This window comes from Puma concolor, chromosome B1 (assembly GCF_028749965.1).
Source record: "Puma concolor isolate L17-30 chromosome B1, mPumCon1.1.hap2, whole genome shotgun sequence".
Classification (NCBI taxonomy): domain Eukaryota; kingdom Metazoa; phylum Chordata; class Mammalia; order Carnivora; family Felidae; genus Puma; species Puma concolor.
Window position 1 is genome coordinate 75,748,178 of NC_141670.1, and position 27,304 is coordinate 75,775,481.

Consider the following 27,304-nt stretch of genomic DNA (forward strand, 5'->3'; position numbering starts at 1 on the left):
TATGACTTTATGTATTACAGATATTATAACTCCTTATTAGATATACAATTTGCAAACATTTTCTCTCATTTCATCAGTTGCCTTTTCATTTTGTTAATGATTTCCTTTGCTGTGCAGAAGCTTTTCATTTTGATGCTGTCCCCTTGTTTATTTTTTATTTTTGTTGCCTTTGCTTTTGGTGTCAAATCGAAAAAAAAATCATTGTCAAGACCTGTGTCAAGGAGCTTATTACCCTCTGTGTTTTCCTCTGAGAGTGTTATGGTTTCAGACTTTACAAATTAAGTCTTTAATCCATTTTGAGTCGATTTCTGTGTATGGTGTAAGATAGGAGTCTAGTTTCACTCTTTTGCATATGGCTGTTTTTCCAAACACCATTTACTTAGTGGAGAGAGTGTCCTTTCCCCACTGTATATTCTAATCTTTAAAATAGAGGGTTACTTTCTAATCACTAGAGAGGGTTCTGGGGTATCAGAATGTTTTAGTTTTTGATCTGGTGCTGGTACTTTTGGTATGTATCTTATATTCAAATAAAAGGTCAAAAAATGAGCAATTATGGTTTCCAGACTTGGGAAAAAACAACTTGTATGCTCACAGAATTACTTGGAGGTTGAGATTCAGTGGATCTAGGCTAGGACTCAGGTTTCTGCATTTAAGTACCTCCCCCACCCCCATGATTTTGATGCAGTTTACTTTGAGAACAAGGCTTCTTTGTTTAAAAAAATTTTTTTTAATGCTTATTTTTAAGAGAGAGAGAGAGAGAGAGAGAGAGAGAGAGAGAGAGAGGGGAGGGGCAGAGAGAGAGGGAGGCACAGAATCTGAAGTAGGCTTCAGGGTGCTGTCAGTGCAAAGCCTGATGCAGGGCTCGAACTCACAAACCGTGAGATCATGACCTGAGCCGAAGTTGGATGCTTAACCGACTGAGCCACCCAGGTGCCCTGAGAACAAGACTTTTTTAAAAAAAGCATTCTTCTAAAATTTGGACTAGTATGATGATACTTATTAAATTTAACAAAGTGGTTCAAATATATTATGCACTTGACCTTAAATAGGAATGTAGCTAATAAAGACATTAAATGAAACTTCCAAAATACAGAATAGTTTTATAACCTAGAAATCTCTCCATTTCTTATGATAATTTTTAATTAAAAGCATCAGATTCTTAGATATTTTTACTTCTATCACTAAACAGAAGGTTTCTCCCCACCCCTTCTACTTTTTTTTTAATCCTCCTAAAGAGTTCCCAGATGTGCAACAATGAGTAGAAAATAAAAACCTACTTTGCTTCTGAATAGTGTGCTGTGTTCAATAAATGTTTTATTCTTAGAGAGCAACATGTTACTGGGCTCAAATTTATGTCACAACTAAATAATCACTACACATCCTAAATCTGTAGTGTCAAAACCTCAAATTTAAACCTAACAATATTAAGGATCTATAATATTAATAGCTTATTATTAGCAAATAAAGCAACATTGAACATCAAATGACTGTTATGTGCTTTAGAATAATTAAGATTTTTTCCCTGAAATTAAAAATAAAGCTAATGTTCACTAGCTTTGCAGATGATTGTATTGATATCAGTTGACTATACAGATGTATCACTGGGGTTCTGTTAAAATGCAGATTCTGGGGCGCTTGGGTGGCTCATTGATTAAGTGTCCAACTTCGGCTCAGTCATGATCTCGCAGTTTGTGAGTTCAGGCCCCGTAACAGGCTTTGTGCTGACAGCTCAGAGCCTGGAGCCTGCTTCGGATTCTGTGTCTTCCTCTCTCTCTGCCCCTCCTCTACCCCTCCCCTGCTCGCTCACTCTCTCTCTCTCTCTCTCTCTCTCAAAAATAAATAAATAAAATGCAGATTCTAATTAAGTAGATCTGGAGTTGGGGCCTGAGATTTTACATTTCTAACAAGCTCCCAGGTGATGACAGTAACTGCTGGTGGAAGACCAGATTTTGAATAGCAAGGTTCTGCTTTCTTGTCTCTTCCTATTGCTTTTTTTCCATTTCTGTCAGAATAATCTTTTTAATGCATATATATGACAGTGTCAGCTCTGCTTATAGCCCTTTGGTGGCTGGCAGTCTTGAGTTCATCTTCCTTATTGTGGCCTACAGAGATTCTCAAGTTGGATCCTGTCTGTCTTGAACCTCATCTCCTAGCCCATCAGTTTCCTTTCTAGTAATTGTCTACCCTACAATTCAGTTTTAAACCCAGCAAAACTAAACATCTCACACATCTTTATTTCTTTAATTAGTTACTTTTTTCATTCTCCACCCCAGAGTGCAACCTAAAAGTACTTTTATTACTCACTTTAAATATCATGTTCTTTGTGAAATCATCCAAGGTCTCTCTGCAAGGAGTTAATTATGACTCCTGATCCTGGCACTGTGGTGGAATACCAAACAGTTATTATGAAAACTGTCTCAAATGAAACCACCCAAGTGCCAGATAAAGATATAGAGAGGTAGATAAATTTATTGATTTAACTACAGTGCTGACATGACAAGAAGGAAATCCACAGTGGCTAAGACACCCTGGGAGCTAAGAGTGGGCTAAAGCCAACTTCTGACCTGGGAGTTTTTCAACAGGTAGAGATCTTGGTTTCTAACTTTTGGGCTGCCTTAAGTGCTGGAGACAAAGAGGTAAATTAGAAGGCCACACAATGTGGGTATCTAATAGGAGACCCGCATGTAAAGCTGAGATCCCAAAAGGATCTAGAAGGATGAACAGAAAATAAACCTAGCACACAAAAATGGACAGTGAGGGACCTTTCAGTTTCAGTTTTAGTTTTGGGAAAAGGAGAGGCAGGATCCTCCCTCCACCTCCTGCATTTGTAACTGCAGGTAGATTCTCACATAAAGCTCTATGTAGCTCTAAAATCCTCAAGCAGTGAACTTAATTTAAAGTGGTCATCAGAGGGGCGCCTGGGTGGCGCAGTCGGTTAAGCGTCCGACTTCAGCCAGGTCACGATCTCGCGGTCCGTGAGTTCGAGCCCCGCGTCGGGCTCTGGGCTGATGGCTCGGAGCCTGGAGCCTGTTTCCGATTCTGTGTCTCCCTCTCTCTGCCCCTCTCCCGTTCATGCTCTGTCTCTCTCTGTCCCAAAAATAAATAAATTTGAAAAAAAAAATTAAAAAAAATAAAATAAAATAAAGTGGTCATCAGAGGTGGTAGTGCCTCTGAGCAGCCAGCTGAAAAAAACGGATTTTTCTCTGGAGCAATGTAAATTTAAATTTTTTTTTTTTTCAACATTTATTTATTTTTGCGACAGAGAGAGACAGAGCATGGACGGGGGAGGGGCAGAGAGAGAGGGAGACACAGAATCGGAAACAGGCTCCAGGCTCCGAGCCATCAGCCCAGAGCCTGACGCGGGGCTCGAACTCCCGGACCGCGAGATCGTGACCTGGCTGAAGTCGGACGCTTAACCGACTGCGCCACCCAGGCGCCCCTGGAGCAATGTAAATTTAACCTAAGGCTCAGAGGATTCTACAGATAAAGTTCCAGGGAAGAATGCAGCTTTAGAGGCAAGTAGATGAATTAAAAAAAAAAAAAAAAAAGATTGAGACGTGAAAAACAGAATGTAAAGATCTTAACACACCTGATTGGAGTTTCAAAGAGAGACGATAAAAAGAATGGAGAAAAATAAATATTTCAAGAGATAATGACTATGAGTTTTCTAGAACCGTGGAAGCTCTTCCAGGAAGCTCAATGAATCTCAAACAGGATAAATAAAATGAAATCACATCTAGATGCATCATAGTGTAGAACATGTAGAAGAATCAGGATAAAGAAAATATTTAAAAAACAACTACAGTGGAAAGACCATTTCCTTAAAAAAGAACAGCAATTTGGCATTTCGCTGAGTTTTGATAGCAATAGTGGAAGCCAGAAGACAGTGGAATAATATCTTCAGTTTGCTGAGAGAAAACTGTCAGTCTTATATCTATAACCAGTGAAACAGTCTTTTAAGAAAGAGGGCAAGGCAGAAAGTTTTTCAGGGAGTGGGGGGAAAACTGTCATAGTTATGTATTATCCCCGGGATGGTCTATATTTGCTTTTAGGGTAACATTCTAGACCACTGGCATTAACAATAGACTTAGATTTTCAACATGTGACATTTAAAAAGGATAAAATGTATCTTTGTATACATAAAGAACTCTAGTTTCCATTATCAAAAATTATCTCTGTATAATAGTAACATTGTTATTTTATTCACAACTTTAAAATATTACTCCCTGTTTTAAGAGAGCTGCTTAAAAAGTTAGCTTAAACCTTTAAGTTAAAACAAAAAAATCTGGGAAGAAGACAGAAACCCAGGTTTTGTGTCTTTCTGAATCTACTTACAAGTAGATAAACAAGGTACCCAAACAGACAACCTGTGGGCAACATTTACCCATGACAGTGTATTCTCTGAACCATAAAATACGACTGGGTAAGGACAAAACACCACTAGCTACAAGGCCTGAGTGTATCAATCAGTGTATTAGTAGGAAATAGCAAGGGCAAACAATGGGGATCAAACTTGGCAACAGGAGAGTGCCTCAAAATAGTTAACTGGGAAAGCCAGCTGGCCAGTTAGCAAATGAAACTGGTAGGTCTTTTGCCTACTTCAACAATGAACGAGTGCAGTGGGCCTTCAGTAAGGTCTGTGAGGGCAAGGGTAGTTTAACCCCTGGGAACTTTCAAAGCTGACCTGCCAGGGCTGTCTTTCAGAATAGGGCCTCCTCACACAAAAGGAGAAGCTGTGGGAATGGAATCAAAATTGCACAGAATACGGACAAAGGAAAGAGAAGTGCCAGATGAAAGTTGGGGAGAACAGAGCCAAGAAATCTCAGGAAGCACGCTGCATGTTTTGTTTTGCTTTGTTTTGTTTTTTAAACACTGTATATGACAAGGGAACTCTGTAAAATTAGAAAGACCATTTACATTAGACCAGCAGTATCCAGAGCAAGGAAAACCAAAGGCCTAAAGTATGCTGAGACCACATGTGGGAGACTTTAGTTTTGAGTATTACTTGAGAGGAGTAGTCACTTGGAGCTGCCCTATCATGTCAGGAATGATTTAATGAACTTGGTGTGGTTATGCTTGAGTTTGGGCTAGAGTATATAAATATAAAGTTGATTAAAAAAAAAAAAATGCAACATGTTGCCCAGGTAGAGTAGGCTGCCAATCACTAAAGGTAAATTTTAAGCAGAGGTTTGGTCCTCTCTCATCAGTGCTACTTGCGTTTGTTAAACACCTGCTGTGGGTCAGATGCTAATATAAGCACTTGACCTGTATCAATTAATATGTATAATACCCTTTGAGGCACATTTTTCGTAAGCCATGCTTATGACCTAGTAAAGAGAACCTGGGAGCCTTAGGACCTTGCTTCTAATTCAGCTCTTCCCTTCATTAGCTGTTGTGATGTTGGGCTGGGTACTTAAATTTCTAGGATCACTTTCTGAAACTCTAAAATAAAGGGATTAAAAAAGAATACCTCTAAACTTTCTAGTTGAATCTATTGATGCTTTGTGCTCATAACTTTTCTGTCAACCTAGAGCAGCAGTTTTCAGATTTTGGTCTTAGAAACCACTTTACCCTCTAGAAAATTATCGAGGACCCCAAATAGTTTTTGGTACGTGGATTATCAATGTTTACTGCATTCGAAATTAAAACTAAGAAATTTTAAAAGCATAAGCACAGTTGTATCAGCCATCACAGTAATGGCATCATCACAAGTTGTGTAGTCAGAGGTTATATACATTTGGAAGAGAATGAGTGCAAAAGCCAATAAGCTCTTAGTATTATGAAAGTAGGTTGACCTCAAAGATCTGGAAAGTCTCAGCAATTCTCAGGGGTCTGCCCATTACATTTTAAATACCATTGACCCTGTTCCTGTCCTTTGAGAGGTTAGAGAATAGTTTTCTTGCCACTGAAAAAGAGTTGGAAATGCATCCTTCCCCATGTAACCAACCTTTGGTATGTTTTGGTTTGGAAGATAGTTACTCTAACCTTGTAAATAAGTACTCTAGCCCAAATTGAGTAAAGATTTGAATTTCAGTATCTTTAATAACTGCTGATCTCCTTTCTTCTGATGTTATACTTAACTCATGATGAAGTAGCCTATTTTCAAGCCTTCTTAAAATTGATATTAATAAGCTGTTTAATAGCTAATAAGAATAACATTAAGTACTCACTTAAAGATGTCAGGACATCTTTAAACATTTACATGCATTATCTCTGTAATTCTTACATAATCCTGTAAGATAGAGGTACCATTTAAAATCCCCTTTTGCAGGTGAGGTAACTAAGATTTAAAGACATTAAGTAAATTTGCTCAAGGTTACATAGCTAGGTGTGGTGGTAGATTTAGAATTTGTACAGTCTACTGAACCTGGGCTGTTAACCCACTGGATATTATTACTTCAAATTTATGGAGCTGTGTCACTGTCAACTTGGCTTTGACATTGTGCTGAGATGGTCTATTTCTTAATGTTCTTTGTTGATATTAATATTATTCTTATTATTACCCCAGTGAAAAACCATTAGCTCTGCTGGAGCCAGGAATGGTTAAATTTGATCATAGTACTGTGTGATTTCTACTACTCTGGGAGTGAGAAACTGTGTACCAGATGGATAGTGCTTAAGAGGCAGTGGAGCATGGTTTCTGAATCTCATTTCTTCACTTTTAAAGTAGAATCTACATCATAAGTTTGTTTTGACAGTGAAATCAAGTTTCAATGTAAAACATTTAGCAAGGCCTGGCACAAAGTAAGATTCAGTAATAGGTAATAACTTATTTTGGAGTTGTGTTGAGAGTTGATAAGGAAACAAGATTACAAAGTTGGATAGCTACTTTGGGTTATAGTCTATAGCATTTCATTGCTTTGCCTAAAATCTTATCTGTTTAAACTGTCGAAATACTTGTAATCGTATACAACTATAGAGCTACATTTGCAGATTCAAATATAGCTTTAAGAGCACTTTGTAACTAGTAAGCAAAAGCAGTTAGAATGTGTGCATGAGTTTTTGGGTGTGGGGGAGATATGGTGTGTTTTTCCTGTTTTTCCTACAGGGGGTCTAGGAGAAAATCTCATGATTTCTTTTACTTTGCTGGGGGCATCCTTAAGGCTTTTTTTTTTTTTTTTTTTTTTTTTTTTTTACCAGGGCCTAGACCCACTGTCCAAGGCCTTGACTGGAAGAAAGGTGATGTTTAGGGGTCGGAGAAAGAAGAGTGGTCTCTGTCTTAAGAAGGTTCTTTTATATAAAAGAGATAGTAGTAATGGTGTCCTGTTACCGTCACTTGTGCCTTTTGTTTCTCTTGCTGCTGCAAGATCCTTAATTATGCTTTGTTGGAAGATAGGTTGGCCTAGTGGAGTGAACACAAACCTTCGTTCAGACATATCTCCGTTTCAAGCCTGTTGCTAAATCTTACTAAGTCTTTGGGCAAGTGACCTTAATCTGAGACTGTTCCCTGTTTTGTAAAATGGGAATAATGATCTCAGGGTTCTAGATTAGATGAATAAGCTGTACCTAACATATTGTTAGTTTCTAGTGGGCTCTCTGTTTGCTGATTACATGAATGCAGTGGAAGCATCTTTACGAACCTGAATATAAGACAGGCTTCTTAACTGTAAAGATTTCCAGCTAGTATTTCTTTTCTCTATCTGCGTAGGTAAGTTTCTGCAGAAGAAAAAAGGCATATTTTTATGGCTTTCAATTATTATTCTTATTATTCTTATTATTATTCTTTTGAGTTAGCATTCTAATTTTGTCTAGGTGGGAAGAATAACTTTGGAGTAAAGGAATCCTGTTGGAAACTTGAAGTTCTAAGAAATATTCCTCCTAACAAATCTTAAAATCACTAGTTTTGGAGAGCAATGACCACTGTTTTTGTCTGCCTGGTTATTTGAATGGCTGAGTGTAGTGGTAAAATCCTTAGGCAGTCCTCATTGTGATAAGGAATTTGAGTTGTGACCAATCCACAATGCTTCCTCTTAGTTTTAGATTGAGTGTACAACACAGCATTGTGCTGAGATTGCGGGTGTTTGGAAGTTTGAGAGTGTTTTACAACCACTGCCTTGTTAGGTTTGTCCAGAAATACTGTTCTATAACCTGAAAAATTTTAAAAATTTCTTGTCTGAAAATTGCAGATCATTATGTAAGGGATCTAGTTTACTAATCTAATCATTGTGACAGTATTGCTTTATTTGTACATAAATAGAGAAGATCTTTGTAAGAAAATCATGATACTTCTTACTATTTAGAAAATAATAGCTCTCAGTCTTGACTAAAAAAAGGAAAGAAAAAAGAATAGTTTTTAACAGATTATAAATGTTTCTTGTTATTAGAATTAATGTTTTAGATGTTTTTGAGTTTTTATTTTTTTTGTGGTGATGGTTTTTGCCTTTTTTGCTTTTACAGTTATCATAGTATTGACAGATAAGGACATTGGTGGGCAGTGATGGAGTCAGGCTAGAATGAAGCTTATTTTATTTTATATAATTATAATTATATAACTTTTATTTTTCTCATTCATACTATGTCTTACAAAGGTCTAACAAAGGTAGATTTTTTCATAATTTTTTAAAAACGGTGTTTTTATAGCCATTGCTCTCTCTTTCCTTTTTCTTTTTTTTTTTTTTTTTGATTCAGGGCATGTCTTTGGTCAGCATTGTATTACCAGTACCCAGCTCATGTTAGAGTTTAATTATTTCTGTTTGTGAACTCAAATACACATTTTTTGAAACCACACTGTGTGCAGTGCAGTCAGGCAGTATTTCCCCCAAGGCCCACTCAGCCTTCCTGCCAAGAATTTGAAGAGGAAGATGGAATGATTGTTTCTTAGAGTCTCTCTGTGAATAGTGATTCTCTGACATATTCATCTGAATGAAGTAATTGTTTTTCCTCAGTGAGCAAGAAAAAAAATCTAGGCAGCAAGTTACCTGAGTTCTAACATACTGATGGAAACCTCTCAGGAACCTAGGCAAGGGGGCATCCAGCAGTAGCAAATGCGAATAGGATTCCTAAATTTAAAAAGCAGATAACAAGACATTTTTTTCCTTTGTGGTCCACATTAGTTGCCATGCTAAAACTGCTAAGATAGGAACTTTATTAAAAAAAAAAAAATAGATTAGTTTCCTATAGACGAAATTTTCTATATTACAGTGGTGTGCTTTTTCTGAAGGTCAAAACCTTATTGTAAAATGATAGTGAGACAGAGTAGAGGCCAGAGCTAAAAGGATTTGAGTAAGTGCTTGCTCATTGCGGTAATGTGCATTCCTTAAAGATGCTGAGTTATTTCTGAAACTTAGCAGATTCTGGTTTTCTTTGGTACTGTGGTCATTGGCTGTTTAGGGTAGTGGTGTCAGACTGTTGTTCCTTCTAGTACAGTTGCTATTTTAGCTCTATTGTATTCTTCATTCAAAGTCCTCTCTACCTGCTATAGAATGTTTCACAGTGTATGCTGTGCTGACTCCTTAGTACCAGGAGTGTGGACTCTGGGAAAACTGCCACCTTACTGTTGAAGTGGAAAAGTCAGTATTCTGGACTTCTAGGTTGGCTCTCTGATGTGATTGTATCTGGTATTAGTGTAGAGAAGACCCAATTAATGGACTCAGAGCAAAGAAGTTCAAAGCCATTTTCAGCATTTAACAGGCTCGCAATAGGAGTCAAAAGGCAGAGAAATTTTATCATTGTCCTCAATTAATACATATCCTCATTTTTAATTGAGGTGCTTTTTATATAAAGTGAAACCATAGATGAGTTTTGACAATACATATACCTATGTAATCAGCACCTCAGTCAAGAAATGGAATATTTTTATCACTCCCCAAATTTCCCTCATTCTCAAGTCCACTCGATCCATACTTAGACAACAACTGTTTTGATTACTATCACTGTAGATTAGTTTTTTGTATTCTTAAACATCATATAAATGGAATCATATAATGTTGCCTTTTTTTCTGGCGTTCACTCAACAGTTTTTTTTTTAATGTTTATTTCTGAGAGAGAGGGAGAGAGAGACAGAGCATGGGGGAGGGGAAGGACAGAGAGAGAGGGAGACAGAGAATCTGAAGCAGACTCTGCACTGACAGCAGCGGAGCCTGATATGGGGCTCAGCCTCACAAACCATGAGATCATGACTGAGCTGAAGTTGACACTTAACCAAATGAGTCACCCAGATGCTTCTCAACACACTGTTTTTGATACCCATTTTGTTTCATGTATCAGACATGCATTCTTATTTCTTTGTATACTTATTTCCATTGTATGAATGTATCACAATTTATTTATCCATGGTTCTGTTGGTGAACATTTGAGTTGGGTTCATTTTTGGTTCTTCTCAATAAAGCTGTTATATGATACCAGCCTATTTGTGGACATTTCTGTTGGATAAGTACCTAGGAGCATATGTGGTAGCTCACAGGGTGTGTGTGTGTGTGTGTGTGTGTGTGTGTTTAATGTTTATTTTTGAAAGAGAAAGAGTCAGAGCACAAGCAGGGGAGGGTCAGAGAGGGAGAGAGGAAGACACAATCTGAAGCAGCCTCCAGGCTCTGAGCTGTCAGCACAGAGCCTGATGTGGGGCTCGAACCAATGAACTGGGAGATCATGACCTGAGCCAAAGTCAAATGCTCAACTGACTGGGCCACCCAGGCACCCCACAGGGTGTGTGTTTTTATAAGAAATTGCCAAATGGTTTTCTACAGTGGTGATAACATTGTACAATCCCACTAGCCATGTATGAGAGGTTTAGTTGTTTCCTGTCTTTACCAATGCGTGGTGGGTTTGGTCCCTTTTAATTTAGCAATTCTTGTTGGTGGGAAGTTGTATTGCATTGTGGTTTTAATTTGCATTTCCTTGATCGCTAGTTTTATAGAATACCTTTTCATATGTTTATCAATCTTTTTATATTTTCTTTAGTTAACTGTGTCTCATCCAATTTTTCATTCAGTATTTGAATGATGAATGACTAAGTTGGTACATGAGTGACTTCTGTGATTGTTGACTTTTATCACACACATTTCAGCATTTATATGCACACCTGATACCCCTCCTGCTCCAAGAAATGATGTTGGCACCTTTCTACCTAAAAGACCTGTAGGAGAGATCTATTTGTTCAGTGATAAGTGTGTGTTTTTCAGAAGTAGACTTTAGTTTTGAACTACCACAAAGAAATAGAAATATCTGGTAACAATGTAAGATGGACACTTAAGTTTTCATATTTTAAAATCTGTATTCTCATGCTTTACTTTAGAATGTATGAGAACGTTTTTGAATGTATTCTAGGAAATGGAAAAATTATCCTATGAATTTTGTATATATTTGTTGGTTAACGGTTTTAAAAATTGCAGGAAGTAATAGATTATATGGACTGTAATAAAGTTATATGGACAGTTGAGTACACTTCCCAAATGTGAAAAAAGCTTGTATATTGTCTATGTCTAATCACTGGCATATCCCTGCACTTTAAAGCTTAGCATTTTATTATATACTTGATATGTGGTGTCAGTTAACATCAGGAAGAGAGAATAAGCAAAAGTAATTCCTGTTTTCTTCATGGAATTGGAAGGTGAGACACTTGAAATAACCCACCTGTTCACTTTTTTAGCCTTCTACTTTCTATAATATACATTATAAAAGACAACTCACACACAATATGTCAATCCTTTATGGTCAAGCTTATCCCTTTATCAACCCAATAGTTACTGCATTTCTTTTATTATTAGTGCATGTTCCCAACCGTTCCCTAAATTTTCTACCACTGTTTTATTTTTATAAGCAGAAGGGGGAGGTCCTTGTATTCAAGACCTGTGCTTGCCAATTTCAGCAGTTCTGTGACACAGAAGAACAGAAGAATGAAGGAAGTGACTTACATTGCCAGATAGAGTTAGTAAAGGGTGGGCAAAGAACTGTGTCAAAGAGAAGAAAGACATCTTCTTACAAAGATACAGACATATGAGAACATAGAGCATATTAGGAGAATACAAGTAGATAATATTTTTGGGTAGTGTATAGTTTAAGACAAATCAGTTTATATTGAAGATGGATAGAAGTGAGACCAGATTAGGAGCATCTTGTGTACTGTGCTTAGGCGTTCAGATTTTATTCTATAGAATAGTTTCAAAAGTTTTGCAGAGTCACTTGGGTTGCTTTGTTTCTGTGAACAGTGTTCTCCTCCAGTTGTCCCTCACAAGCTCTCTACCTGTTTAATGTTTTGCCTTCATTTGAGCAAAGAGTTCAGCATGTAAAAAGTTTGGAAACTGCCACTGAGATGTTAATATTTCATGTTCTGGCAGCAGTATAGAGGGTAGGTGAGAGGTACAGGACACAAAAGATGGGAAGATTACTAAGGATGGTGTTCAAATAGTTTGGGTAAGAGGCAGATAGTTTCTGCTTATTAAACAGCACTAGGGAAGTGGAATCGATTGTGGATCTGCTTAAGAGGTAGACTTAGGAGGACTTAGTGATGATGTGATTGGTTGGCAAAAGTGTCAGGACAAGGCAAAGATAGTTTGTAACAAGTAATGGGAACCAAAATGATGTCCAGATTTTCCCCTGCTCCCCATTTTTTTTAACTTCCAGAAAAGTCCCAACTATAGTCTTAAGAACTTATTTAGTCCCAGAACCATTTGATAAGTTTGCCAACGTGATGTACCATCACCCCCAAACTCTTGAGTATGCATTTCTTATAAAAAAGGACATTCTCCAGCATAATCACAGTATAACCATTAAAATCAGGATATTGGCATCAGTGTATAGATTTTCTATTCCTCCTACCCCAAATATATTTCACTAGTTGTTCAAATGCTAACTCCTATAATAAAAAAGATTCCATTCAAAATCATGGACTGCATGGAGTTATCTTGTATCTGGAACAGTGCCTTGATCTTTACTTTCATTCCTTTCACACCTTTGAAGATTATAGGGTAGTCATTTTGAACAAGGACCCTCAATTTGGGTTTGTCTATTGTTTCCTCATTAGTGGATTCAGGTTATGCATTGTTGGCTAGAATTTCAAAGAAGTGATGCTATTTTACTTTCATTACTTTTTATTAGGTAAACGTAATATCAGTTTGTCACATTACTGATGTTCACTTTCAGTCTTTCTCAATCTTTTTACATTGGGGAAACACTTAAAATAATCTTATCTTAGGAATCACATAAAAATTATTATATGTACAGCTCATGGTACATCAGCTTGATCAGTAAGTTGTAGATAAAATAATTTATTGGTAATTGTCAGCCCTCTTTTGAGTAGAGAATGTTGTCTGTGGATCTGTTTGTATTGGAAAGTTCATTAGTCAGTCGCCTCTTTTTGTGTGATTCCCTCTTCCCACAACGTGTATCTGTTTTTTTTTTTTAATTTTTTTAAATGTTTATTTATTTTTGACAGAGAGAGAGAGAGAGAGAGAGAGAGACAGAGCACAAGTGGGGGAGGGGCAGAGAGAGAGGGAGACACAGAATCTGAAGCAGGCTCCAGGCTCTGAGCTGTCAGCACAGAGCCTATTTGGGGCTCGAACTCAGACCGTGAGATCATGACCTGAGCCCAAGTCGGAGGCTCAACCAACTGAGCCACCCAGGCACCCTAGTGTATCTGTTTTAATACAAGTTAGTAGAGCAGGTAGAGATTACAGTTTTTGTTTTTTACTTTACTACTTTGTCTTTTTTGCCTTATTTGAATAGGCCTTACCATTAACTTCTACTGTATGAGATCCAAATTAGATATGGTATGTGCAAGAGTAGTTTTCCCTTCATGTTTAAAACCAAAAATGACATTTTAGCCAACTTTTCTTGGGGGAAAATACAACCCCCTGTTAATTAAGTTTAACTTACTTTCCTTGAGATAAATATCTTTTATCTTTGCATAAATTTTTCAGACTCATAAAAAATGTAATAAATTTCACGTAACAAGCTTAAACCAAAATGGGGCTTAATTTTTCTTAATGTAGGTTCAGCAGATTTAATTTAAATAAATGTTGTAAATTCATTTTAATATTACAGCATGAAAATTTTTCAACAGTGTTGAATAGTAAACCAACTCAAATCATAAGCCAAAGCAATATGGATAAAAATATTGCCTAGACACTATTTATCTTATAAAAGACTTGGAAAAAACATTTCCTTATTCAGTAATATGATCTGGCTCCAATGCAGGCGTAGCAGTTAGAAAAGTACTTCTTTTATTAGGTTTTAAAGACACTGCAGAGAAGGAAGGAGCTAGCAACAGAGAACAGTACTACCCGAGGAATGACATCAAGAAAAGAATGATACCAAAGGAAATTAAGGGACAAGAGAGTGGTAAGGAAGAGGGAATGCTTATTCAGTAAATGTAAAAAACTACAAAAATGGTAAAAGATCCAGTGGGATTTAGCAGCCAGTTTCAAATTTGGTTTTAGTGGAGTAAATGCAAATTGCAGATGTAGTAGAGTTGAATGGGAATGAGGAATTAAATTTGGCCAAAACAAAAACATATAAGTTAAAAAACAAAAAATAGGTATTGTAATGTGAACTGAGAAATAGTGTTTTATGTTATTTCCAGTAAAGATATATATGATTGATGAGCCATGTGGACTTAAATCATTGTTCCAAACCATAAAATTTGCTGCTCACATGAATATTTGCACAGTGCTCCCCATATTGTTCATTTTGTGTTGCTTTTGTTAATCTACATTGCTAAGGACCTATTTAGCCAATTTTGGAGTCCCTGGAAGATTTTCACCTTAAGGTACATCTTTGATTTCCCAGTTAACAACAGTATAAGCCATGTGGAACTAGAATTACCCAAGAAATTCTGTGCTTTTGAAGTATCAATCTTTTTAGTCACGTATTTATTTTTTTATAGCTTGTGTTAAAATAACAAGAAATTTGATAAAAGAAAAAAATGATAAATAGATGTTAAGGCTAGATTTATACCCAGTTTAAAAAATACAACATGTAACATGTTCACAGTACAGCTTTTAAAAATGTGTTTAAATATTTGATATTGTGTTTGTGACCTGGCTTGAAGTTCTTTGGTGAGAAAGAATGCATATAATTGACTTTAAAAAGATTTAATAATTATTTACTGACTAAAAAATGCTTTGAGGACTAAGCTGAACACTTATGGCTTTGGGTAGGTGCTGAAGAGAGCTGTGGTGAAAAAGGAACATCTTTTTCCTGAGGAAGCTTAAAATCTAGTGGGAAGAGACAGGTAATACATGAATAGACGGATAGATAGATAGATGGGCACTTACTGTATTGCATACACTATTCCAGTGCTTTTATACAGTGCTATGGAGAAGAGTAAAACAGGGCAAGGGGGAAAGGAAGTATGATGCAAGGGAGTTATTATTTTTAAAACTTCTTTTCAATGTTTTTATTTTATTTTTGAGAGACAGAGTGTGAGCAGGGGAGGGGCAGAGAGAGAGGGAGACAGAATCTGAAGCAGGCTCCAGGCTCTGAGCTGTCATCGCAGAGCCTGACGTGGGGCTCGAATTCATGGACTGTGAGATTGTGACCTGAGCTGAAGTCGGATGCTTAGCTGACTGAGCCACCCAGGCACCCTGGAAGTTGTTATTTTAAATAAAATTATTAGGGAAAGTGTCATTGTTTAGGGGACATGTGAACTGATTCTGAAGAAAGCAATGGGCAGAACCATATGGATCTACTGGGGAGAGCATTCAGGCAGAGGGAGTGGCCAGTGCAAAGGCTCTGAGATAGCAGCATATTTTCTTCTTGAAGAAAGAACAAGATTAGAAAGAGTAAAGTTAAAAAAAGAACAGAATATAAGCACATAGTGTTGGTGGTGTCTGTAGATTATTATATAGATAGGTAACCATAAAAATTGACATTTATTCTGAGTGAAATGGCATTTTATTATGTATTCCCAGATACTGTTAATCAGTTTGGCTATAATTAACAAATAAATTATTAACTTGGGGTATGTATAGATTTCATTATATGAGGTTGGAGTGTTGGTAAGTGGTGTGGCCAGAAGAGGGCTCCTGGTGATTAGGGAAGCTGCTTTCAGATTCAGGGAAATCCTAAACTGCTTGCTGAAGGTGATTGCAAGTTTTAAGTTATCCTTTTTGATCATCAGTACGATTTGGTTTGTTTTCCTGCGATCTATGTCTTAAAGCTTCTTAAATGACTTTGTAGTCTAATGGATGATCCCGTGCCATGTAATTTTAAAAATGTCTAAAAATTTCATAGTCATTTGGAGGCTTTGGCAGTTTGCTTAAAGTTACCCCTTGTTTTATTAGTGTAACTAGTGTTCCTCAGTTACTTAGATTTAAAGGTAATTTCAACGTTAATGTTTGTCTTGGAAACATCTTTTGAGGCTTACAGCTCTAATTTACTCTTAAGACAGGCTTTCAGAGCTCAACTTGTTTAACATGTGAACTTGCCCTCTTTGATTCCTTTAAGCATCCTGAAATAAGTTCAAATGGTTTTTAATCAAAGATTTTTGAAAAGCAAGGTTCATGAGAAATTAGTGAAAAAGTTTCTGAGCAACTAGTTAAAAAAAAAAACAAAACACTGAAATTAGGTCTGAAATGCCACTAAATGAACAAAGTATAATGACCAAAAGTTAGCCACTATTTTCTGGGACGTGGGTAAAAGTCCTGGAGTAATTCTCTTCTATCACAGTAACCTTATTTCTGATTTTTTTTGAAAAGCAAAATTATTATCATACTTCTCCTTCATCCTAGGATGGAACTGACTGTTGAGGCATCTCTTTCTTCAGACATCCTTAGGTTCATAATTCCCTGGACTTCACACTATTGTGAAAGATGCTGCCAGAAGAACCCTGTTTTGCCCACTGTAATTACAAAGGGAAAATGATGCCACTCTCTCCCCTTTGCTTTCTAGAGATTACTTTATACAAAGTATAACTTTATTTAATATAGGCTATCTGAATTTTCATTTATGTGAGAAATCTAGTGATGACTATCTATTAGAGCTTTCAATTTCTTTGATCATTTATCCTTTGTTATATATCCAGAAGCAATAATTGGTAATGCTGTGGCTTCTTCATTGGTATCTCAAAATACTGTGTGAATCTTGCACTGCAAGCACAGCTCTGTCTAAAGGATTGAGATAAAGTAGGTACAATTCATGCTCATTATTTGCAGATCTGTATTTGCAAATTTGCTTATGCACTACAGTTTATTTTTGACACCAAAAAGCAATATTCATGATGTTTTCACAGTCATTTGTGGACTCGAGCGTGCACAGGGTGGCAAAAAAATCACTTGGCATGCACATTCCTTTCTGAGGTCAAACAAAGTGACTCTCTGCCTTCTTGTTTCAGCTCTCATACTGTAAACAAGTGTCCTTTTTATGGTTTATTTAGTGAAATATTTTTCATTAAAAGCTTTTCACTGGTAATTTGCCATTTAAAATGGTCTCCAGGCATAGTGGTGAGGTGCTGTCTAGTGTTGTGATGTGCCTTATGGAGAGCATAAGACAAGCTTTGTTCAGACATGAATTTATAGTATTGCTGACTGTGAGTCAGTGTTAATGAATCAACAATATGTATTCAGTACATGTCTTTATATAGAAACATACATATGAAAAGATTATATATTGATCAGTTGGCCAAAATGTTTGTGACCAAGGCTTGTAGGAACTTAACTCTGTGTTTCCTCTAGGAGCAGTGGCTCAGTATTTGTGGTAACTTTATAGAGCACAATTACTGCGAATAATGAGAATGGACTGTGTTTAATTAAGGGTGGTGATTTATAGAGATTTTAGGTATCTGGAATATTTCATAATTATCTCTTTAAACCATTGTTTCAGGTTTGTTTAAATACATACACACATACAGAGTTATTTATAATGTAAAATCTGATTTTTTCATGGGTTCTGGTTGGGTGAAAGGTCGGCGATTAACTCGTAAAGAAACATTTCCAACATTATTCTCTAGAAAATTAAAATGTGCCTGAAGCATATTGAGTGTTCAGCAAGTATTTGTTTTAGAATAATAATCTTTGAGCACTGTAGTGATTCTGGTTTTGGAAAAGAAGGCTGAGTATCAGTGTTAGAGAATAATACTCTTAGGATTTTATCATCTATAGTTAATGTAGACTGAGGCACATAAAAGAAAACTCAGTTGAATGTCTCTTTCTGGTCTCTACTTTGCTTGAAGCTAGCTGGAAGCTAGCAATCTTGAGAAATTTACTTAAATCTCTTCCAGCTTCAGTTGCTTTGTCTGTGAAGTGAGGAACATTTTCAATTTAAAATTTCTATGGTTTTCTTGACTTTGAGTCATTTCCATTCTTCTCATGCCCAATTGTCAAGGAAATTGTGTAATTTAATGTCAAAGTATATTAGCCATCAGACTTTATTTTCCTTACTTCCAAGTTTGGTCTCACTAGTTATTGATAAAAACGTAAGTTATGTATTTGATATATCTTGACATTATATACTTCTGGTAAAAAGAAATAAAAGAGCATTTCTGGATTTTACACTGACTTTTTAGGATACAGGATTCTGTTTGTTGATGTTTGTGTTTCTTACAGGTTCTAATTCTACAGAATTAGAGTTTTAAAAGTGAAAGTGTGCATTTTTTGTTAATATTTTATTAGCTTTTCCTATATGGCAGTTTTAAGTTTTAGGTCAACTTTGTTTTCTTTTTCTTTTTTTTTTTTTTTTTTAATTTTTTTTTTTCAACGTTTTTATTTATTTATGGGACAGACAGAGACAGAGCATGAACGGGGGAGGGGCAGAGAGAGAGGGAGACACAGAATCGGAAACAGGCTCCAGGCTCCGAGCCATCAGCCCAGAGCCTGACGCGGGGCTCGAACTCACGGACCGTGAGATCGTGACCTGGCTGAAGTCGGACGCTTAACCGACTGCGCCACCCAGGCGCCCCTGTTTTCTTTTTCTTAATGTGGGGCTTTATAAACTACTTTTTAAAAGATCCCTCCCCCATAGGTATTTAATCGATTCTGATCTTATTGGATAAATATTTATTATTTTAATTAGGTCATTAGCTTCTTTAATAGATTATTATTAGAACTAATTTCCTAAAAACACTGGATTTTTTTGTTTAATTTTGTGTTTATGAATACCAATAGAAGATGAAATTTTCATTCCTATTTTCCATTCCAAAACTGGGTCAGAGAAATCCAGTCTAATATATATACTACTTGGACAAATTTTTATGTAAGTCTGTCAGATATTTTTAGCCTTTTCAAATATTCTGGGATTCCTCTAATCTGACTTTTAGCTGTGTCATTGTATATTTTATATTGTGCTTTAAATTTTATACTGTGCTTTAAATCTGATTCTTTTACTTGGATTTACCATTTTTGACCAGGTCTGTTTGTAAGAATCTGTATTATTTTGAAAGCTATCTCTATGCCATGGTTGTAAATATGAGTCAGTTAACTTTATTGGCTTAAATTAAGATACTTTATTCTCTGTAATTCCCAATATAACACTAAAGTTACAGAATGATAGTGATTTGAATTTTTGTTTTCATAATTGGCAACAGAAGTGTTCACCATTGACCAGTACTAGTACTATTTTAGAAATGCCAGTCGTACACTTTCTATTTGTTGATAGGCCGACGGCTTACCAACAGTCTCCTCCCTACTTTTCACATATTCTTTATGATTAGCTTTATGCCCTTTGTTCTTTCACCTTTTGCACTTTATGAATTGCTTTCAATATGGCATTTAACCTGTTTTAGTCTCTTAAAAATTTGCCTGTTAGGTTGGACACACAAAGGGCAGTTGGTTGGGGTTTGCATTATCCCAAGGTACTGACCCTGTTATCGTGCTGTTCTATGCATAAACATCCAAGTGAAAAATGTTCTGTTAATGTTAGGAGAGCTGACTTTAGATACAGTTATGAAAGCAAGATTTTGATTGTTTGAAGGAAACCTATGAATAGTAGATTTACCTTATATACATTAGGATACTATATATATTCATTTGTGTAGGTCAGTGTTTTTCAGCGTGTTATTTTTAACCTGCCTTTCTCTAATGTTTTCATAGTTTGTCTTCTACATATACTAGCCAATAAGACTTTGATGACCTTTATTTTCTGTAGTTTTTTTAATTTTAATTTTTTGTAGAAAACAACAGATATGTTATTTAATGTGCTTTTCCTAAGACCTACTTTCCACCTCAAATAGAAATTTTGTTGTTGTTCTTGTCTGAGTTGTAAATAAGAACCACTTGACTTTTTAAAGGCATATTTAGTATGTATTACATCATAGCTTATTGATTATATTTGATCATCGAAATCTCATGCACCTAGGAAAGTTTCCTTCTCTCTCCCTAAAGGACTATTTCATACTTCTTTCTTCAAATTTATTATTTTTTTTTTTTAATTTTTTTTTTTTCAACGTTTATTTATTTTTGGGACAGAGAGAGACAGAGCATGAACGGGGGAGGGGCAGAGAGAGAGGGAGACACAGAATCGGAAACAGGCTCCAGGCTCTGAGCCATCAGCCCAGAGCCCGACGCGGGGCTCGAACTCACGGACCGCGAGATCGTGACCTGGCTGAAGTCGGACGCTTAACCGACTGCGCCACCCAGGCGCCCCTTCTTTCTTCAAATTTCTAACACTCTTCTCCCAAGATCACTCTGATGATGATGACAATGATGACATTGCTTCCTACTTTAGAAAGAAGAAGGAAAACAGTTGAAGGAATGAGTAGAGAATTTCCAAAGACTTCTACCTCTGTAAAAACCCACCTATTTCCAGCTGTTTCCACATTGAAAAATATGGTAAAAAGAAATAAATTTAAAGTACCTGTGATACCACACTTCTTTTCTATCTTTTGCCATAAAGTTTCCATGTTTTTTTAACTAAAACTAGTCCTCCATTTTTGAATTCTTTCCCATCATCCCCTTTTAATTAATTAAGAAGAACACCACAATTTCTTCTCTTTCTTGATTACGTTTCAAACTTTTTGTTTTGTACCAGATCACTCTTGTTAATATACAGATACACTACACTGCTAGGTCTCCAGTCTTGAAGAATAAAAAATTTTCTTTTAATTCTGTTTTCCCTACCAGTTACCACTCCCTTTTGTTCTTTTTTGCAGCAAACTCCTAACTTGTTTGTACCTACCATCTCTGTTCTCTTTTCCTACTCTCTTAAATCTACTTTAATCAGAGTTCAACTAACAAACTCCTATTACTAGTGACTTCCATGTTACTGAATCCAATGGTCAATTCTTTCTGTTCATCCTACTTGATCTATCATCAACAGTTGTCATTTTATACTTTGTCCTTCGGGGTATACTTTCTTTACCTGAATGTTTCGAAGATACCACCCATTCCCAGTCCTCCTTGTTAGTTACCTTTGTTGGTTAGTCTTCTCTTTGAATGTTGGAGTGTCTCATAGCTCAGTCGTTGGAACTCTTCTCTTTCTATACTTACACTTCTAGTTGTAATTAGAATTAAAGAATTTTCCCCCCACACTACAGCTTATTTCTTAGCAAGTGTAGATTATAGAAAGTAAAATGAAATATTGCTATTTTAAAGCTATCTTTCAGACTTTCAAACCCCATTTCAAAACTTGCAGTGAGAACTGAGGCACTTTGGGAGATTTACCATCTAGTGGCAAGGGATCGAAAAGTAGATAAGGCTGTTTTAATAAAGACCATTGTGATATAATGTAGTTATTCTTAGGACATGATAGAAGATGTATGTTGTATTTGTTTTATCTCATAAACCTATAAAGATATTTTTAAAAGGAGTTTTATATGAACTTGGGCAGTGAATTGGCATTATTTTATATGACCTCAAACACGTCCATATAGGTATCTGCAAAGGGTGAAATTTAGGAATGACCATTATGAAAAGATTTTATATCAGATCAAATTTTAGTGTCATTCTATAAAACTTTTATAAAAGCAAATGTGTCTGATATATAGCATTTGAAAATGTAGTTAAAAAATAAGTTTTAGGTGCTTACAATACCACCGCCCAAAAGCAGTTTGTATTTTGAAATCTTGTATTTATGCAGTTTAAAAATCATGTTGTGATCATGTAATTTCCCTTAGCATAATATAAACATCCATGCCCTCAAATTTTTAAAAATGAACATCATGTTTAGGAATTGCACTATATGTACCCCATCTCATGGATTCCTTTTCTTGAACGTTTGGGTTTTGATTATTTTTATTTACATTTATTTTTATTTTTTGCTTTTGTGGGTAAAGCTGCAGTGAGCATCCTTTGCATAATTTTTTTTTCTGTTTTAGGATTACTTCCTTAGGATAGATTGCCAGAAGTGGAGTTACTGGGTCAGAGGGTATGAACTTATGAACTTTTTTTCCTTTTTTAAAAAATAAAAGTAAAACTTTTTGTTTATTTACTGTCCATTCAATTTATATTCATTGTCAACAATGAAAATCATAATGAATTATACTTGGTGCCTGTCGGAAAACTATGTCTTAAGGCAAGGTTCTATGATCAGAGAAGTTTGGGAAATTCCAAAGGTAAGAAGGCCTTTTTATCTTGGTTTACCTCAGCATTTCCTGAACTTAACTGAGCATTGAATGGTTTTTTTTTTGTTTGTTTGTTTTGTTTTTTTTTTATGATGTACTTCATAACATCTTCTGGAAGCTTTACAAAAGATATCATTTATGAACTGATTTAAAATTGAAAATGATTTTATTGGTTAAATTATGTTTTGTTGGTCAAAGCAACTAAATTATCAGGCTTCATTCTAAAATTGTTTAAAAGATTAAAATAAAGCTGTTTACTATGTGATTTTTGTGTCTGTCTTTGTAAAGTGTCGTAATTTCTACATTTTAAACTTTATTGATTTCTAAAGAACATCTTAATGTCTCCATGGCATCAGATACTTTATAATCTTTAATGAAATTTGGAATATAGACCTAGGACATAAAAGTGGAAGATAATATAGATTGAACAAACCTTTTTCTCCCCCCCACCCCCATTTTTCCCTACAGAATGTGAAATCCTTTGCATCTTCTGATAGTCTAGCCAAGGTCCAAGAAGTAGCAAGCTGGCTTTTGGAAATGAATCAGGAACTGCTCTCTGTGGGCAGCAAAAGACGACGAACTGGAGGCTCTCTGAGAGGTAACCCTTCCTCAAGCCAGGCAGATGAGGAGCAGATGAACCGCGTGGTAGAGGAGGAACAGCACCAGCAGCAGCAGCAGCAGCTCCGACAACAAGAGGAGGAGCACACCGCAAGGAATGGTGAAGTCATCCGAGCAGAACCTAGGCTTGGAGACCAGAACGACTTCCAGCAAGGACGGTTGGAAGAAAACAACAATCGATTCATTTCGGTAGATGAGGACTCCTCAGGAAATCAGGAAGAACAAGAAGAAGACGGAGAACATGCTGGTGAGCAAGATGAGGAGGATGAAGAGGAAGAGGAAATGGACCAGGAGAGTGATGATTTTGATCAGTCTGATGACAGTAGCAGGGAAGATGAACATACACATAGTAACAGTGTCACAAACTCCACTAGTATCGTGGACCTGCCTATTCACCAACTCTCCTCCCCGTTCTATACAAAGACAACAAAAGTGAGTATATTTAGTTCACTGTTCCCCTGAGACGTTTACCTATGCACATTCATTGTAATGAAACTGTCCTCACGCTCTTTGTTATTACCACAAAATTCATCATCAGATGTGTAGTAATAAAATGAACTAATTTTTGTTTTACAGAAAGTATTAGAAACAGAAGTACTGATAATGGCACAATCTTATTACAAACGGAGGGAAGGGTAATTGATCCTATTACTATGAAAAATCATTAATATCAAATTTTACCATAAATTTTATCCCTAGGACGGGTGTTAGTAGTTTGTTTGCAGCGGAGAGTGTTGCAGTGAAACACGATTTGTGTAAATCAAATCGTAAAGAAACTTTTCTTATTTACAAAATGCAGCTGCTGGGGTGGGCTGTGTATTCACAGGTGTCACTCCAAGGCACAAGTTATTGTCAAGTTTCTGCCACCACTTCCCTTATCTGCAGTTTTTGTTTTCCTTCCCATTCCTAGAAGACAGCTCTGTTGTATGTGCCTTCTTATCTCATTCAGCTAGTAGTAGCCCATGGAGTTAGCCATAGTCTTGTTTCAAAAGGTAGGCAGACTTCTGTCTAAACCAGAGAAATCTTATCAACTCTGGGACTTGTTGATTAATCTAGTGCTAGAACAACATTTCCATTGGATGCAGTCCTTTGTGGCTATGCCAGAAATTAAGGACTGAAGTATACCAGTCAGTCATACTGTCTGTCATCTTTGCTACTAGATAAGCAGGGAGGTCCTGAAACATTGAAGTCGACTGAGATGGAAGGAGGAAGTGATTGGGCAGTTGCAGTAAATTTGGAATTGCCGGTGCTTGTTTGGGATGGCATGTGGGCTTCTTTCCTCAAAATACTCCCGGCTACTCCTTAAAATTGTGGTTATGACAAAGGGTGGGGATTGTAGAAGAAAAGAAGCAGCATTATTTCTCTCACTCCCCAATCTTTCTGTTGTAGTCTCTCCCCTTCCCTCCCAATCGAATATAGTAAAAATGAAATGATATAGTGCCTGGGCTTTACCTCAAAATAATACTGAAGGGGAGAAAAGGAGACAGTATAGATTGGTCATGAGTTGCTGATTGTTGAGGCCAGGTTACAGAGATTAGGGTGGGGTGGCTCATGAGTATTCTTCTGTGTGGTTTTCAAAGTATGTTTAAAATATTCTATAATCGAAACATTTTTAAGTTGTAATGAATATGAACACACATACACACTAACCCTAGAAAATGATAAAGTTGTAAATAGGAGTTTTCTTTACATACTTGGTCTTGTTGACTAGCTCCTAAGTCAAGTAAGTGCTGACTTCTCCTCCTCATTGAATTTTATTTTCTCTGTATTTTGGTGCTGTTGAAATTACAGGAAATTCAATAAGACGTCAGGTACTTTTTGCTGGACTTAGAATTTAATCAATATTTTAGGCAGTGTTGCTATCTATGGTCTAAATTTAAAGAGGAGAGAAAGTGAAAAGAATTATATTCAGAATCAATGAGTTATGTAACACAACTTTTGCCTCCCCCCCCCCCCCCCCCCCCCCCCGCCAACCAGGCTTCTACGCTCATATATCTTTATGTTTGCATGCTGTTTGGTTCTTTATTTATCATTTGAAAATTAGATAAAAATCATGAGTGTCCATGTAGAATAGACTTATAAGTTAAACAGTTCTTTGGTATGGAATATTTTCATTCAAATGATAGCTTACTTACTTTACAGACATTAAAATGAATAATGTCCATAGTAGTCTATCCTCTTGTTCTTATTTGCTTTTTTTAAAATTTTATAGTGAATCAGTGATTCAGCCCATAAAAAATATACAAACAGATGTAACATCGTCTCCCTTAATGTAACTTGACCTGGAATAAAATGTCTCAGGAACTAGGTTTAATACTTGAATTGCTGTATCATTTTTGCTTAAGGTTGTGAAACTTTAAACTCCTTCTAAAACATGTTTATCCCTAATTTACCTAGCCTGTCTGCAAGTTTAGATTTTATTTAGTTGGTTTGAGAAGGGGCTGACTTCAGTAGTGATTTATATCCATTCTGCCATCTCTGTCTCAAGGTGTTGAAGTGTTTTGAATCTCTACCCCTAATAGCTACAGCCTGCTTTGTTGGTAAGGCTAAGACCTTTTACAATGCAGTCCACCCAGCTTCTGTCCCCCAGATCTCTTGATCTCTCCCCCTCAAGGTTACTACATTAAAAGAGGGGGTTTCTACCTCTCTTTTTCTTGAGGATTCAAGTGGAAGAACGGGGCTTAATATTTTACTGCATTATCTTGTTTAAGAAAGAAGTTTAATTGAAACTAAGCATTGTCGAACAATGCAAAGCTATCAGTGAGTTCTGCTATATTTTAAAGACAAGAAAGCCAGCTAGACAAAACATTTAGTTTTCCAAAAGGAGAAGTCATTAGATTGTTCTGTAGGAAAACTACCAGTACACAGGTTTGACAGATGCTTTATCTTTTTTTTCCCTTCAAGATGAAACTGTAAACAGAACTTTTAGGTGTATTTTAGGTAGTTATATTGTTACCTCCTTAAAAACAAAGTAACAATTTTAAGGCAGTTTTTTCCTAGTGTCTCTCAGGTCATGAAATGCAAGATATTGTGCAGTCCACACAAGGCCACAGGAGTGGACTGAGTACTAGCAACTGCAGGGATAGATGTGTATATGTGCATGAGTGTCTGTGTGTGTGTGTGTGTGTGTGTGTGTGTGTGTGTGTGTGTGTATCTGTATAGGTATGCTGTGTACATACTTTTGATATGTTGTTTATTTTGAGGTCATTTTCCTTCACAAATATGGCAAGAAGAATATAAACTTTTTGACTGCCAAGGCAGCAATGCCCTTCTACAATGAGGTATTTTGAGCTTCATTTGGCCCATTTTCCTTTTTTCTATTCTTGAAACTCTTCTTTAGGATCATTCCCAGAGTGCTTTATTTTCTCACCAATACTTTACAGATGTCACCTGTTACTTCATTGCTTAAGAAGAAAATGTCGGTCACTCATGTATATAATAAATCTTAATATAGTAAGTAAGGAAAGGCTCTCATTATTTCAAATATAGAACTGTAGATTGCGAGTAACTTGTTTTGTGAGTGTTCCGCAAGACCGGCAAACATTTCTAATACATTTTAACTTGATAAACGAACAATGTCTTGCAATACGAGTACCATGTGATGCCAAACGTCACATGATCACAACTCGCTTTGATATACTTCCTAGTGCTTTGATTACAAGCATGTTTCCGGAATGAATTATGCTCCCAAACCAAGGTTTTATCGTATTTTTATTTTGGAGCAGCTTTAAATTTTGATCATTCTAAACATAAAACACTTCAACAGACTTTACCCTTGGCCACAGTTTCTTTTAAGTCTTTTTAAACTGTGACTTTTAAGAAGAGTAGTGGTATAAGAATCATTTTTAAACCCCCCCCTTTTAATGTTAAAATGGGATTAGCCTTTTACTTTACAGTTTTATCCAACATATCTTTCACGTGTTTGTTTGTTTTTTGGGGGGGGGGGGATGCAGTTTCTTAAATATACCCTGGCGCCAGCTATACTTACTTATTCAATCATTCCTGAACATGCTGTATATGCAAATATATTAATGAGAAAATCCACTTTTGGTCTTTCCTTGCCTTGGTCTTTTCTTTGAAAACATACTGAAACTATCAAAACTCTTAGGACAGTCTTTTTTTCCCCCTAGTCACCAAAGATTTGTTCATATGGGAACCTACGTAATAATGTACATTAGAAATTTCAGACCATCTTAATGTTAAAAGTCAAGTGTAAGGGCAGTCAAGAATTGGTATTTATTAAGCCCGTATACTGTTTGC

General features: G+C 36.3%; 1 protein-coding gene across 3 annotated transcripts in view; it reads left to right on the forward strand.

Moving 5' to 3' along the window:
• The window catches only part of FBXW7 (F-box and WD repeat domain containing 7), a 231,044-nt gene that overhangs the window by 113,976 nt on the left and 89,764 nt on the right, over positions 1 to 27,304 (forward strand). For 2 of the 3 annotated variants that reach the window (XM_086704091.1, XM_086704092.1), the window contains 2 exons: positions 22,181 to 22,230; positions 22,895 to 23,476. In XM_086704091.1, the coding sequence (XP_086560217.1) occupies positions 22,964 to 23,476 (513 nt within the window). In that variant the 5' untranslated portion in view covers positions 22,181 to 22,230; positions 22,895 to 22,963. The remainder of the gene's footprint in view (positions 1 to 22,180; positions 22,231 to 22,894; positions 23,477 to 27,304) is intronic. The other variant, XM_086704093.1, reaches the window with a different exon arrangement.